This window comes from Asterias amurensis, chromosome 22 (assembly GCF_032118995.1).
Source record: "Asterias amurensis chromosome 22, ASM3211899v1".
NCBI classification, from domain to species: domain Eukaryota; kingdom Metazoa; phylum Echinodermata; class Asteroidea; order Forcipulatida; family Asteriidae; genus Asterias; species Asterias amurensis.
The window spans coordinates 3804663-3821393 of record NC_092669.1 but is presented as its reverse complement, the minus strand read 5'-3'; the positions used below and the strand labels follow the sequence as shown (position 1 = coordinate 3821393).

Genomic DNA, 16731 nt, shown 5'->3' with positions numbered 1-16731 from the left:
CCTCAGTTGGCATTAGGTTTCTCGCTTTTGAGTTTTAATAACAAACAAATGAATTTACTAAACGTTTTAAGGTACTCGAACCATTGATGGTAGCTCTGCATGTTATGCATTTAAATGATAATCCGAAGTAAAATTTACAAATAAAGCAAATTCTGAGTAAAATTATGACTTTTAATAAACTCAGAGAGATAAGTGATTTTTATTTTTACGATTAGCATGACATTTTTGCCTTGATAACAACAGGATTACCCACCAAATATCCACGTGGATTTCAGGACAAGCAATAACAAGCAATATCCAACAGATGAAACTTTGATTGTTAATCTCTTTGTATCAAGAAAGAAACGTCTCGCTAAGCAAACTGTTATGCTTAGCAGCTCTTTTAATTTTGACCTGGAGACGATGACGAACATTCTGAGACTATGACGTAACTAGATAATTTGATGAGGTGTGGCAAGCGGGGGCACATAAATAAATTGTGCCCTTTATCAAACTTAAGGCGAGACTAAATGGCAAGGGTGCTAAGCAGGGGCAACCACTCACTGCCTCCTCCACCGGTTACGTCACTTTTGCCACATTACTCTGCACAAGTATTCTTTACTTTTTTCTTCTCTTTAATTACAATGCTGTGTTTAAAGGAACACGTTACCTTGGATCGGAAAAGTTGGTCTATTAAAAGCGTTTGAAACCGTTTGTTGTAAAATGCATATGGTGAGAAAGATGTTTTAAAAGTAGAATATAATGATCCACACAAGTATCACTAAAAATTGCATGGTTTTCCTTTTACGTCGCGAACTATCACGGTCGGCCATTTATGGGAGTCAAAATTTTGACTTCCATAAATGGCCGACCGCGTTAGTTGACGAGGTAAAAAGAAAACCACGCAATTTCGAGGCATATTTGTGTAGATCAATATATTCTACTTTTATAATATCTTTCTAACCATGTGCATTTTACAACAAACGGTTACAGAACGCTTTTCAAAGACCAACTCGACCGATCCAAGGCAACGTGTTCCTTTAAATAGACTGTTTAAGTATTATTAAACAAATACAAAAATTACAAAAAAATATATGCATATTTGTTGTGTTTAATAACCTGCAATGGCAACGTGTTAACTTAAAAGCATTTAAAATGAGACCGTCACAAAATGCCGTTTAATTTCCAAATTATGTGATTTTAAGTCAACAATACAAACAAATTATTTGAGTGGACGAATATTTCAAGCTAAAGTACGGTGGTCGATGTTGGTGTACTCCCAGTGGTAGATTTGCGGTTAGTGACGACTTGAACTGAGGCTATGTGAGTTAATAAAAAAGTACAAACAAGAACAGTAACAAAAACAAATAGAAATTGTGTGAAATTTGTATTTTATTTCGATGTTTTCATTTGAATTCTGCGTGAACATTGTTGTTTAAATAATTAATTTTTTTCTTAAAGTATCAATCATTAAAGACACTGGACACTATTGGTAATTATCAAAGTTGCGAGATATTTATGAAAGAAAAAAAAAAAGCACCCCCTGTCGCACTATGGTCTCACGAAGTTGTGTGCTTTCCGATGTATGTTCGAGAGCTCAAATTCTAAATCTGAGGTCTCGAAATCAAATTTGTGGAAAATTACTTCTTTCTCGAAAACTACGTCACTTCAGAGGGAGCTGTTTCGTACAATGTTCTATACTATCAACCTCTCCCCATTATTCGTATAATCAAGGAAGTTTTTTTCTATAATAAATATTTTGAGTTATTACCAATAGTGTCCACTGCCTTTAAGGGAAATCAACTGTCGTCTTCGGCCAAGACTACGCATACGCCTGTTAGTAGCCAAGGACACTGTGAAGTAGCCCCTGCGGCATAATATAGACCCCTTGCACAAAGTGCAAAGCCCTCAAACGCGGCTTGGGCCAAGACTATCCATACGCCTGTTGCGTGTATAGCCAAGGATACTGTGAGGTAGCCCCTGCGGCATAATATAGACCCCTTGCACAAAGCGCAAAGCCCTCAAACGCGGCTTGGGCCAAGACTACCCATACGCCTGTTGCGTGTATAGCCAAGGATACTGTGAGGTAGCCCCTGCGGCATAATATAGACCCCTTGCACAAAGCGCAAAGCCCTCAAACGCGTCTTGGGCCAAGACTACCCATACGCCTGTTGCGTGTATAGCCAAGGATACTGTGAGGTAGCCCCTGCGGCATAATATAGACCCCTTGCACAAAGCGCAAAGCCCTCAAACGCGGCTTGGGCCAAGACTACCCATACGCCTGTTGCGTGTATAGCCAAGGATACTGTGAGGTAGCCCCTGCGGCATAATATAGACCCCTTGCACAAAGCGCAAAGCCCTCAAACGCGTCTTGGGCCAAGACTACGCATACGCCTGTTGCGTGTATAGCCAAGGACACTGCCTCTGCGGCATTATAGAACCCTTGCACAAAGCGCGAAGCCCTCAAACGCGCCTACACTCTCCGTCGTTTTGTGAGTCAAAATCGTACACACATATAACTAGACTTGACTCAAGTCCCAAAATCCCGTGAGAGACGATTTATTGTCAGTCCCATCATCTAATGTATCCCCCAACCTGTGCCGTGCGTTCTCGGGTCCACAACAGCTACATTTTGGCAGGGATGCCGCACTGCTATGTTTGGGGTCTCTCGCTCGAAGACGGTCCCATTCTCGTCGTGTGAAGGTCCGTAAGCGTAGTACCCACCGCCGTCAATCAATGTGGCTATTGTGGTCCTGTGCGGAACAGGTTGGGGAATGCAGAGCATCGCAAAGCAATAGTTTTCTGAGATTCGCACGGGATTGGGACTTGAGTCAAGTCTGGGACGGTAACTTGAATCAAGTCTTCGCACAAAAACTGACAACATATTTAACTTCCAAAATGGAAGAGACCCGTTCTTCGGAGCCGCGCGTAAGGTTTTATATAAGTCAATAGATTCCCTTGTATAACGGTACGCTGATGTCACGTTTATATTATACAAATATTGAGTGGCTCAGAGTGGAATGGGAGGAATATTTTACCGAGAGATAATATTACTTCCATTCCACGAATTAAAACCACTCAATATTTGTTCTATATAACTGACATATAGATCCTTGTCATTTGATGTATTTTAAAAGTATAATATTATGAAAAATCACACAAATTACTGGTTCGGAACAAATTATAATAGCGCCGCGTAGCGGCAACAATGTACAAATTTAATAGCAATCGGATCACAACCTTTTGCACAGGTGCTCCTTTGTTTTAGCAGCGGCGCGGCGGCGCTGTACTGCTCAAAAACATTGGGAACAAGGATGATCCTAACTGTTGAATGGAAAATGCTATTCCCGTATGGGCGAATATGTCTTTTTGATCGCCGGTGCGGATGGGAGTAATAGTGAATGTCACGTGAAGTAAGTTCCACCAATCAAATGACAAGGATCTGTATGTCAGTTATGTAAAACTCCTTTTTGCCTCACAGATGGCGCTTTGAGAGAGTGTGACATCATGTGCAAGATGTCAATACTTCAGCTTAGCCGTAGCCGTAGCCGCATAAGCTAACTCGGACAGGGCATACAAGTCACACCAAGCTTTCTTTCAAATATTGTAAAAACACACTGTCGGTATCGATTCAGTGTTGCAGGAGATTCGATTGAAAACGATTGCTTAGCAGGACCTGGTTACCACCGAAAAGCCCATGAAGTTTACATTGTTGTGGCTGGTGTTACAACCACTGTTATCTTATCATATCAATTTGCTAAGCAGTATTTTTTTGCTTAACATCTTTATAAATTTGGGCCCAGGTCTGTTCACAGTTTTGTTCACATTCACTATATCCGAAGTATTGACAATATTAAGCATAGTGTAAACCACTTCTGGATAACAGCAAACTAGTGTACTGTTAACTTTACTTACACACCATGGTGCAAAGTTTAAAGTATATCAAATATAAAACAGAAGTCTTATAAGAATCAAGAGTTTCAAAGAATATTCACTAGTGTGCTTAACAAATTTAAAAGACTAAACATATAATTTGTTCGTGTATAATGTGACGTTAAAGGTACCCGTTTCTATATAACAAAAGTATTTAATATTTACAATTTAAGAGAAAAATACTAAATTTCAAACAAAACATGATTATTTACACAATCGGTGTGCCTCTTCTTTTATGTAAAGTTACCATCCCATACACTTGTTTATAATACAATCATGTTGGTCAAACTTAAAACTGAATCCAAACTCTTCCTAACACACGCATCGAACAATAATCATTAATACATCTCCAATAACGTCGTTTATATTTTTTATTATAAATTACATTTGTTTGTATTTTGGGTCCTTGAGTGAAGGGCCGATTTTCTCAGTGCTGCTTACAGTAAGCAAACTGCTCGTGCTTACTGTAGCAGATACATTTGCTAAGGTATGCAATTTCACATAAAAGAAGGCGATCGTCTTGCGTGTTTACGATGGATTTGTATTGTCACGTCATTGTTACCGTTCATATCGTGTGACGTAATATGAGTGATGACGTTAAAGGAGCTACCTTTAAAAAAAAAAAGCAACGTACCTTTCAAAAAAGCAACGGATAAATGTATTCGACGTGATTGTTGTTTGTTTGCACAATTAAAATCTAGTTAGACTCATATGACTAAATTTGTCTTATTGGTTGAACACAATTTAAAAAGGAATTCAGCAAAACAACGACTTTCGATTAGATCTTTAAGAAGCTACTATTATTTTCAATCAATCAATCAATCAGTCGTAACACAAAGCGCTCATGGAATTGCATTATCATGAATGTAATATAGTGCATAATATGAGGATTGTGTGCATGTTCAGTTATTATTAATAGGTCTATTATTTGTATTATTTATTTTTTATTGTATTTGCAATTCCTTACAGGCAGTGGACACTATTGGTAATTGTACAAAGACTAGCCTTCACAGTTGGTGTATCTCAACATAAGCATAAAATAACAAACCTGTGAAAATTTGAGCTCAATCTGTCATCGAACTTGCGAGATAATAATGAAAGAAAAAACACCCTTGTCACACGAAGTTGTGTGCGTTTAGATGGTTGATTTCGAGACCTCAAGTTATAAATCTGAGGTCTCGAAATCAAACTCGTGGAAAATAACGTCTTTCTCTAAAACTATAGCACTTCAGAGGGAGCCGTTTCTCACATTGTTTTATACCATCAACCTCTCCCCATTACTTGTCAGCAAGTAAGGTTTTATCCCAATTATTTTGAGTAATTACCAAAAGTGTCCACTGCCTTTAAGTGCCACAAAACAATGCAAAAAATACAAAAAACATTAATTTAAATCTTGCAAAACTGAAAGCGTGGGGTGCAGATTTTATGATGCTAAGAAATTGCTACTTTTATCAAATCGTTCTTCGTTAGACCCTTATGTATGTACAGTGTACACGTAAGTACATCCAAGGTGCAAACAATAAATTTGTGACAAAGCAAGAGTAAAACTGTCAATTTAATTTTAAAAATGAATTTTAATTTGCTATGTGACCAGGGAAATGCTACAATTTTTGTGTGGGTTTTCGGAAGAAAAGTTTCTTCAACAATTCGTTAAGTTTAAAACCTGGCTCCAAGTTCAGTTGCGATGTAAAGAAAAATACCTTCATCGTCCAGGTTTTTCGAAAAAAAAAAGGAGGATGAGGGTTTTTGTTTTTACTTTTTTATTTCGTTCAAAGCTGGCCGCCAAGCATTTTCATTCAAACTGGCCACCAATTCTTCTGTTTAGTGATACCACTTACTTTGTGTAGTAACAATTTCTAATAATACTTTATAGGACTAGTCTTAACCATTTTATCTTTTAAATTTACCCTGATTCATCAGGCATTTTGTTAACCATCAATCAATTTGTCTAAATTTTATTTTAAAGCACACAGCCCCATGGTTTTAGATGAGCGCTATACTGTTTCAACAAGTCTGTGTTTTAATATTGTAGGTTTTTAATATAAATAAATAAAAACTTGTTGAGGTTGTTTTTTCCTCCCCTTCAGGACCATGGTTCAAATCTCACCCGGGGCACTTCGTGGATTGAGTCTCCAGTCCCTATCTTGACTGCGTGGGTTTCCAGGGTACATCAATCTGGCAATCAGGGTACAGTTTGGATATCCATGGGTGGATTCCACATGACTGGTCTTATCTCGAGTTAGGACGCCGAGTAACCTGAGCTTCGGACTAGCCTAAGGCCGTGTCCGAAACGGCAACTTCGGCTACAGCTACGGCTAGATCGCGCGCGTTTGCCTATTCTTCAACACTGGTAGACGCGCTGATCTAGACGTAGCTGTAGCCGAAGTCGTCGTTTCGGACTTGCCTAAGTAAGGACTAATCCTTACTTTTTGTGAAATCGACCCCAGGGGCGGATTGCAATAAAACGGTCTTAGTCAGCGGTCTAAGACCAGTCAGTTATAGCCGGCTATCTGTCTTAGACGGTCAGTCATTAAGCCTGTTGCAATAAGCCGGTCTTAGGTATTAGTCGGCGAAAAGTAATGCAATACGAACAAATGTCCCATTATACTTGGCACTTCTGCAGTCACTGGCGGTACGGCATTCTTCGTATTGCTTTGGTTTAAATCATTGGATATCAAATATGTGAGTTGTATCATTTTTTTACTCTTGGGAACATATATTTACGATACACAAAGACCGATTATAGCCAGCTCAGAGCAGGCTTAAGATTTAAGACTGGCTTTAATTAAAGACCGCGCTATTGCAATCGGTCTATAATTAAAGACTGTCTAAGCGTGTCTCAAGTTAGCCGGCTATAGCGCATAGACTGGTTTAAGACCACTTGGTGCAATCCACCCCAGGTCACATAATAATTGTAACAAAGTGCTTAGTAACTAAAAAGCATGTCAGCATGTACAACTTAAACACTGGGGGCGGTGAAGTAAAAAGGATGATATTTATTCAATTTGTGCGTTGATGTTTTTACTTAAAGGATTTCTACCTCGGACAAGTCTTCTTAGCCTCTGATTTCCGAGTACAACATACTTAAGTTTTTATTTTATTTCAACACATTAACAAAAATAGTGGTAAAGAGCCCATACATCTTTACAGTTCGAAATGGCCGTTATAACAGACGGATACTTTTATGAAAAAAAGTAATATGCGTACACATTCAAACAATAATTTAATATTGTAAACTTGCATTGCATACAAACTGATATTAATTACCGCAAGTGTGTATAATATAAAGAAGAGTTAAAATTACGGTAGACCGTGAAAACGAGAATAAGGTTTGCCTTATTCTGATAAAGTATTTTTAAAAGACTTTCAAAATACACTATTAACAACGCGTAGCCCACAAACATGCGCGTCTCGTGTCCGCCATATTTCGTGTCAAAACGTGCAAAAAAGGATGGTCCTAGTGTTTACGCACCTCCGAACAATGCGCGTCTATCATTTTCCAACCTCGTTCCTAGGAGTGATCGATCTCCTTGCTCGATCATGACGAGAGGTATCGATACGGCGCGCTGCCCATGGTAGCGAGGCTTATCATTTTTTGCCTTCTTACGTAGTCCATTATTTTTGTGCAAGTCTTGACAAACAAAGTGGCGGCAAGGAGACGCGCGTGTGTGTGCACTGCGAGTTATAGGATGGTCTTAACAATGTGGCACTGTTGTTCACACACACACACACTCATGTATAATTTTACACTTTAAAAGATTCGCTACACCATCTGCCATGTCCGTGTCATTCACACACGTTGAAGCAAAGTACATAGGTAAACAACTTTACCAAAAGATGTTCAATTCCCGTACGGGATTGCATGGTGCATATTGAATGCTTTGATGGTTACCCCGCTAGATTATAACACACGTTGTACTGTGCGGTACATTCGAGTTGCTAGAACCACTTACATGGGGGTCCGTCGACATGTTTCCCCTTTTCACATTAGACTTGAGGTCGTCCACACCCTCTCCGCCCATCTCATTGGCTGGTTTCATCTCAACTCCCGTAGCGTCATGTTTTCTAACCCCTTCGAATAAATTATTATTCACTTTACCCTCGATCGGGCCCTTCGTGTCATCTTTTATCTTGAACGACGGTATATCGTGGATGACGTCAGAACTTCCTCGTGAGTTGTTGACATTGAGGGCGGTGTTTGTTTTCAGCCTGGAGGAGTGTGATTTGGGCGCCTCTAAGGTGTTGGGACTGTGCACTTGGTTAACCGGGGTGACTGAGCGGTCGGTCTCTAGTCCCACCGGGGTGTAGGTAAGCGAACCTCTGCGTGGTAGTCCACCATCAATCACCCCACCTCTACTCATCGTGCTACAAAGAGAAACACATCGGTTGCTTTCAGTCACTTCAAATGTAATCGTTTGCTATTAGTTATTTCAAACTTAATTGTGTTTAAAGACACTGAGTACCTTTGGTAATTGTCAAAGATCAGCCGTCGATTTCACAAAGAGTTAGGACTCGTCTTATCTCGAGTTAGGACGAGTAACTCGTCCTAACTTAGGTTTAATCTTAAGGTCTGCATGCTACAGTGCAGGCTTGGGACTCGTCCTAAGTCCTAAGATTAGTCTCAAGTTAGGAAGAGTTTTGTGAAATCGACGGCTGTCTTCTCACTATGCACACAATAACAAACCTGTGAAAATTTGAAGTCAATTGTTCGTCGAAGTTGCGAGATAATAATGAAAGACAAAAAACCAACTTGTCACACCAAAAGTTTTGTGCTTTCAGATGCTTAAATTCGGGACTGAGGTCTCGAAATCAAACTCAAATATTTTACTGGAAAATTACTTCTTTCTCAAAAACTACGTTCCTTCAGAGGGCGCCATTTCTCACAATGTTTTATACAACCAACCTCTCCCCATTACTCGTCACGATCACCAAGACAGGTTTTATTTTAACATTTATTCTGAGTAGTTCTGAATAGTGTCCAGCCGTCGATTTCACAAAACTCTTCCTAACTTGAGACTAATCTTAGGACTTAGGACGAGTCCCAACCCTGCACTGTAGCATGCAGACCTTAAGATTAATCCTAACTTAGGACGAGTTACTCGTCCCAACTCGAGATAAGACGAGTCCTAACTCTTTGTGAAATCGACCCCTGTGCCTTTAAAAGTCCCCGAACAATTAGAAATGGTGCCGTGGCTGAGCGGGGAACAGCATCGCGTTCAAGTTCTAATGGTTAAGGCATCGGGATATTGGTTCGAATCCCAGTCGTGACACTTGTGTTCTAAAGGCAAGATGCTTTTGTCTTACTCAACATGCCAACTTAACAAAAGGGGCACATATTGGTATACTGCGAGAATAGATGTTGTTATTGTGCTTGAAAAAGGCTTTGGAGTGCCAGGGAGCTGAGAAAGATTATAGGAATGGTAGTGGCTTAAATGACCAGGGAATTAATGTTACAGTTTTGCATACAGCTAGAGTGTAACGTCGAGAAAACTTTGAGCAAAAGAAGATGAGTTTGACACTATGAATGCATAAGAAGACCAAAGTGTATAGAATGAAGCACGGCATAGTTGATGACAGTAAAGTTAGTTGGTTATTGGATGTTGGACATTACTATTATGATAGTACAGCAAATACCGATGTTTCTTTTTTAGATAGTTGTCCAACATCCAATATCGATGTACAAAGTAGACATTATGTAGAAACCTATGGAAATGTCCAACATCCAATATCTAACTTCACTGTCAAGCAACAATGTGGTTAATCGCTAACGTTACCGGAAACAGTGAGAAAACAGCAGAAGTTTCAGCTATACAAATGTTATCAAACAACAGCTGAGTTAATGTGGCACGATTATTTATGATTAACCAATATGGTTAATAGCAGAGTTATGTGACACAATTACGATAACAAGTTTATGTGTCACAATGACGATTATAACCAGTTTATGATCAACCGGTGATAAACAGTTTACAACTAACCAAAATTAGGTTAGCAGAGTTTATGTGACACATTTACGATCACCAGTTTATGTGACACAATGACGATAACCAGTTTATGATCAACCGGTGATAAACAGTTTATAATTAACCAAAATATGGTAAGCAGAGTTTATGTGACACAATTACGATCACCAGTTTATGTGACACAATGACGATAACCAGTTTATGATCAACCGGTGATAAACAGTTTATTATTAACCAAAATATGGTTAGCAGAGTTTATGTGACACAATTACGAAAACCAGTTTATGTGACACAATGACGATGATCAGTTTATGACCAACCGGTGATAACCAGTTTATGACTAACCAAAATAATGGTTAGCAGAGTTTATGTGATACAAAGACGATAACCAGTTTATGGTTTAAGCCGAAATGTTGGGCAGAGTTAATGTGGCACAAGAACGATAAGCAGTTTATGACTGACCAAAATTGTTAGTAGATTTCATGCGGCAGAAGAACGATTGGCAGCTTAATTATGATTAACCAATCAGTTAGCAGAGTTTATGTGACACAGTGACGAGAATCAGTTTATGATCGTCCAGATAGTAAGCAGGATTATTGTGGCAGAGTTAATGCGGCAAAATAACGATTAGCAAATAACGATTAGCAAATTATGATTAACAAAATTGTTAGCAGATTTAGATGCGGCACAGCGACGATTATGGATAACCAAAAAGGTTAACAGAGCTTATGTGATACACTGACGATAAGCAGTTTATGGTTGATCAAAAAGAGTACAAGTTAACGTAAAACAATGACGATAACCAGGTTATGATTAACCAAAAATGGTTAGCAGAGTGTATGTGACACAATGGGGATAACCAGTTTATGTTTAACCAAAAAGAGTAACAAAGTTTATGCGAAACAATGACGACGATAACCAGTTTATGTTGAACACAAATGGTTAGCAGAGTTTATATGACACAATGACGACAACCAATGATTAACCAAAATGGTACAGCAGAGTTAGTGGTAAAACGACGAATACCAGACTGATGTCTCATGATAGAAGCGTTATGGCACACATAACTATACTACAACGTTTGAGTTGATATAACCATAGCAAACAGACCTTACGTCGGGGTGAGGCATTGAAGCAGTTAATACGCCTGAAAAACTGTATCCAAACATAAATCATAAATCAGAACATCACATAATGTTTGCAAACAACATGTTGTCTGATGTATCTCAACAGGATTTTCCAACCGGGGAGGGGGGATGGGTGGGGTGGGGTGGGGTTGGGGTGGGGGTGGATGGTTGTACGTGAAGCGTAATAACAGCAAATAGTGAATGAACTTTGTTGCACTTGCTACCGCGTAACGCGAAGCTCCAACGGTTATGGGCTAACCAAGTTAGATGGGTGCACTCTGGTGGTGCTCTATGGTAAGCACTAACTTGTGCCTGAAGCAAGTCATTGTACCAGACATTAAAATCTATTCAAAAGTTTTAATGGTACACACAAATTAGTTTCTAAAAATATAAGATTGCTATGTTGATCATGAAATAACCGCCGAAACGGCATTACTGATCTGCTGTCGACTTCACAAAACTCTTCCTAACTTAAGACTTATCTTAAGACTTAGGACAAGTCCCAACCCTGCACTGTAGCATGCAGAACTTAAGATTAATCCTAAGTTAGGACAAGTTACTCGTCCTAATAACTCGAGATAAGACGAGTCCTTACTCTTTGTGAAATCGACCCCAGTTTGTAAATGTTCACCCTGGAAGCCAACATTTTACAAAACTGAAGACCTCATAAATTACTTGACAGTTTTAATTGAAAGCTGCATTAATAAAGAAATTGGCTTAAATAACACATCTTTTTTTGGCGTAGCAACTCACACCTGTTATCTTCTGCTTCTTTCTTTTCTTTTACGCTGTGAATCATGAACAACAGACAGGGCTGCTGAATAGCCCAGTTGTCGATTTCAAACTTAGGATTAATCTTTAGACATAGGACGATTCCTAGCCCTGCGCTGTAGCATATAAACCTTAAGATAAACCTAAGTTAGGACGAGTCACTCGAGATAAAATTAATCTTAGCGTTTTGTGAAATCGACGGCTGGCCTATTTCTTAATGCAAGGTAACCCTGTGAAACGTTGCCCATTCTATTGTGAGTTCATGAAATATTAAAATGATCATGATTAAATGCGTTAAACACACATCAAACACAGAAATTTCGAAAAAGAAAAAAACAAGTTTCTGAAAATGTGTACATACCCACAGGTCACTTCGATTTGAGAGGTCTAATACATACAGATCAAGTTAAAGTGACATCGAAAGTTCAGTTTGTGCATTACCGTATGGTGAAGTGACTCACAACGGAAATTTGTGTAAAAATGCAACAGACATTTAACCGATTCAGCTTTGGCTTACAAATTTGCCGAGTGGCATAAGGGAGACTGGGTAGGGGGGATGTGGGTGGGGGCACCTGGTAGCTACTGCTGAAAAGTACAAACCTGTGGTCTAATAATGCCATAGCAATGTAAAAACAACCTAGTAACACTTGGCCACTTGAGGGCGCCCTTCTTGGGTTTATGGGTGAAAACATGCAGTGCCACTTGGGCCCAATTTCATAGAGCTGCTAAGCACAAATATTTGCCTAGCATGACATATCTGTAAAGGCAAATGACGTGTGTAGTTTAGGGATATTAATTGCGTCAAGAAATAAACTTTGTCTTACACACTGAATGAACAAAATAACAGGATACACAAACTAGGAAAATCAAACGAGAAGCCTTTGCGACTTATTTGAATAATGTCTGGAAAATGACTTGCTTGGTCACAATGTACCACTTATAGAGACAGTTGTTTTGTCAGCTGGTTCGGGCAAGCTTTTGCACAGCAACCTCCAGATGAGCAAACCTTGGTATCACTGTGCCACACACAATCATTCAAAATCATGTATTAGTGTTCTTTGGTTTACTGTCTCCAATACGTTAGTAAGCAAAAGTTTGCCCCTAGGTGACATAGAAACAGTCGATAGTCTGAGGGATTCAAGTTTAAAGGCAGTGGACACTATTGGTAGTTACTAAAAATATTTATTAGCATAAAACCTTTCTTGGTGACAAGTAATGGGGAGAGGTTGGTGGTATAAAACATTGTGAGAAACAGCTCCCTCTGAAGTGCCATAGTTTTAGAGAAAGAAGTAATTTTCCACGAATTTGATTTCGAGACCGCAAGTTTAGAACTTGAGGTCTCGAAATCAACCATCTAAACGCACACAACTTCGTGTGACAAGGGTGTTTTCTTCTTTCATTATTGTCTCGCAACTTTGATGACCGGTTGCGCTCAAATTTTCACGGGTTTGTTATTTCATGCATATGTTGAGATACACAAACTGTGAAGGCTAGTCTTTGACAATTACCAATAGTGTCCACTGCCTTTAAGTGGCAAGTTGTAATCAAGCACGTGATTGTACCCAAAACATTCAAATCTAACATTGGCTGACTGAGTCAAAGGATAATGCAGAAAGGTTATGAGTACCTTCGGAGGGACTCCATGGACGAGTTAAGTGAGCTTCTGGAGGCGTTTTCTGCGGACCCACGAATAGTGAAAGGCAACTCGGATTCATCTACTGCCTCCTTCCCCATTAGGAAGTAGGTCTTCATCATTCCTTTCCCCTGGAAACAGAGTACAAAATAATGGGTTCAATGGAAAAGGATGGATGGCCGCGTCCGAAACGGCAACTTCGGCTACAGCAACAGCAGTTAACCGTACCAGTTGCGGAATTCGCCCTTTTTGGACAATGCCTGTCAACCAAATTGAAAGCGTCATGAAGTTGATGTATTGGTTGTATTTTCTGGGTCATTGTTTTTTTGGCTGTTGTTGGTGCTGTTGTACCTGTTGTTGCTTTTGCTGCCGTTTGCTTTACTCTTGTTGGTCTTGATGTTGATGTTGTTGTTGTTCCTGATGTTATTGTGGTTTTGAGTTTTTGCTGTTCCTCTTGTATGATGAACCATTGGTGTTGTTTGTGTTGCTGATGTTGTTGTTGTTGTTTTATTGTTGTTTTTGTTGTCCCTATCGCCTGACTCTGTCACCTTGCACTCCCACATCGGGATGGTGCACCATAGCCTTTTAACAAACTTCTTGAAACAAAGACTACATACCTTGACTTCACACTTCACTGCCCGTTCTTGTAGGATATAGAAAGGCCATTCTCGTAAGTATTGCCGTGTGCCCTCACTGAGATGTATCCTCATGGCTTGTCCCGTAGACTCCATTCGAGACGCAGTATTCACCGTGTCCCCAAACAGGCAATACCTTGGCATCTTCAGGCCGACCACACCAGCAACCACCATTCCTGAGTGCATACCTAAAGACAACATAATCGTGTGAAGTTTACATTGAATGGCACTCGACACCTTTGGTAATAGTCATAGACCAGGGCCCAATTTCATAGAGCTGCTTAAGCACAAAATTTTGCTTAAGCAAAAAATTCATTGCTTAGTAAAATCAGATTACCGGCCAAGACTCCACTCAATTGTTATGCTAAGTGAACAACAGCTACATACCAGTCACAATCAATGTATATGGCATAACATTTTGGCCAGTAACATGTGTAAAATAAGCGAGCTGTTTTCGTATTTTTGCTTAAGCAGCTCTATGAAATTGGCCTCAGTATTCTAACTTGGTATATATATCTCCACATAATAGTATGCATAAATAAACAAGTCATTGAAAAACAATAGGTGGCAGCAGACTTTATCAGGTAAATATCCATTGTTTACGTAGTTCGAGCATGTGCACATTGCCGAGAACAATGGATTTTACCTGGTTAGTCTGCTGCCAACATTTTTGCACATGTGTGCTTTCAGATGCCGAATTAAAAACTTCACGCCAAAAGGCTTTTAATATTTTGAGTGAGGAATTACCCATTTAAGTGTTTATGATAACAATTATTTAGAGTAACCACCAATAACGTCCAGGTCCTTTAACCCAAATCTCTCAATAGCAATCACTTGAAGTAGTGAAGTAATTTTTAAAGGCAGTGGACACTATTGGTAATTACTCGAAACAATTATAAGCATAAAACACTTCTTGTAATGAGTAATGGAGAGAGGTTGATGGTATAAAACATTGTGAGAAAAAGCTCCCTCTGAAGTGCCATAGTTTTCGAGAAAGAAGTAATTTTTCACGAATTTGATTTCAGTACCTCAGATTTAGAACTTGAGGTCTCGAAATCAACCATCTAAACACACACAACTTCGTGTGACAAGGGTTTTTTTTCTTTCATTATTACCTCGCATTTTTGATGACCGATTGAGCTCAAATTTCACAGGTTTGTTATTTTATGCATATAATTGAGATACACCAACTGTGAAGGCTAGTTTTTGACAATTACCAATAGTGTACACTGCCTTTAAGCAGAACATATTGATTAATAAGTCTCTGCTAAACATACCAATCACAAACGGAACATGTGGCATGGTAGTTTGGCTGGTAACCTCAATGATTTGGTCCCTGGTGTCAAATTAACCGAAACGAAAAGGAACTATCTTTTTGTATGATAAATTTGTTATTTGTTTGCGGTAGATTTTTATTATTCAAAGTTTGACAGCATTTAACACACTGTTTCTCAACACTTTACCTAATAAATACATTATTTGTCGAGTAACTCGTCCTAACTCGGGATGAGACTAGTCTCAACTCTTTGTGAAGTTCAACCATGTAAGATCAGTGCCAGCCGTCAACTTCACCAAACCCTTCCAAACTTAGACATATGATTAAAGGCAGTGGACACTATTGGTAATTACTCAAAATAATTATTAGCATAAAACCTTTCTTGGTGACGAGTAATGGGGAGAGGTTAATAGTATAAAACATTGCGAGAAACGGCTCTGAAGTGCTTTAGTTTTCGAGAAGGAAGTAATTTTTCACGTATTTGATTTCGAGACCTCAGATTTAGAATTTGAGGTCTTGAAACCAACCATCTAAACGCACACTGTGACAATGGTGTTTTTTTCTTTCAGTATTATCTCGCAAGTTCGATGACCGATTGAGCTCAAATTTTCACAGGTTTGTTATTTTATGCATATGTTGAGGTACGCTACTTGTGAAGGCTAGTCTTTGACAATTACCAATAGTGTCCACTGCCTTTAATCCTATACTTAGTAAGAGCTGATTTCCGTATCCATTCTATGTTAGGACGGGATACTCGTCCTACCTCGAGATAGGTTTAATCCTAGCGTGTCGTGAAATCGGCTGCTTGACAAGTATATAACTACGACTTCCTCACATACTAACCGATGCGTATTTGTAGTGGTGTTCCAGTGGATGGGTCACGCAGTAAGCTTATATCTCTCTTCATCGCCATAGCCATCTCGGCTACCCGGACTGCATGGTACTTTGTCATCACTGGTGCGCCTGACATGATCATGTATGCATCGCCTATAGTCTCAACCTTAAACAAGACCAAAAACAAAAATCTAATAATAGAATTTGAACAATTAGATTGGAGATGTCAAAATAAAATTCGTTTGCGGTAACATTATTCTATAGAAGAGCAAAACAAGTTCTCAAACAACAAATCTATTAAAGCCATTGAACCCTACGGTTAACAGTGTTGTCCAAGGCCCACACTTCGTGTATCACAACTTCTATATCAAACAACAAACCTGTGAAAATTTAGGCTCAATCGGTCATCGGAGTCTGGAGAAAATAACGGGAAAACCCACCCGTGTATCCGCGCGTTTCGCCGTGTCATGACATGTGTTTAAAATAAATCCGTAATTCTCGCTAACGAGAATTGATATAGTTTTACTGTTTTCTCAAAAAGTAAAGCATTTCATGGAATAATATTTCAAGGGAAGTCTTT

General features: G+C 39.2%; 1 protein-coding gene across 5 annotated transcripts in view; it reads right to left on the bottom strand.

Annotated features, from left to right (window-relative positions):
* Window positions 1-1387: 1387 nt before the first annotated feature.
* LOC139953497 (soluble guanylate cyclase 88E-like) overlaps window positions 1388-16731 on the bottom strand; it is a 142069-nt gene continuing 126725 nt past the window's right edge. For 3 of the 5 annotated variants that reach the window (XM_071952917.1, XM_071952919.1, XM_071952918.1), the window contains 5 exons: window positions 16161-16317; window positions 14024-14229; window positions 13401-13537; window positions 10986-11030; window positions 1388-8277 (listed from right to left, as the gene is read on the bottom strand). In XM_071952917.1, coding sequence (XP_071809018.1) covers window positions 7809-8277; window positions 10986-11030; window positions 13401-13537; window positions 14024-14229; window positions 16161-16317 — 1014 coding nt within the window. In that variant the 3' untranslated portion in view covers window positions 1388-7808. The remainder of the gene's footprint in view (window positions 8278-10985; window positions 11031-13400; window positions 13538-14023; window positions 14230-16160; window positions 16318-16731) is intronic. The other 2 variants (XM_071952920.1, XM_071952922.1) reach the window with 1 other exon arrangement.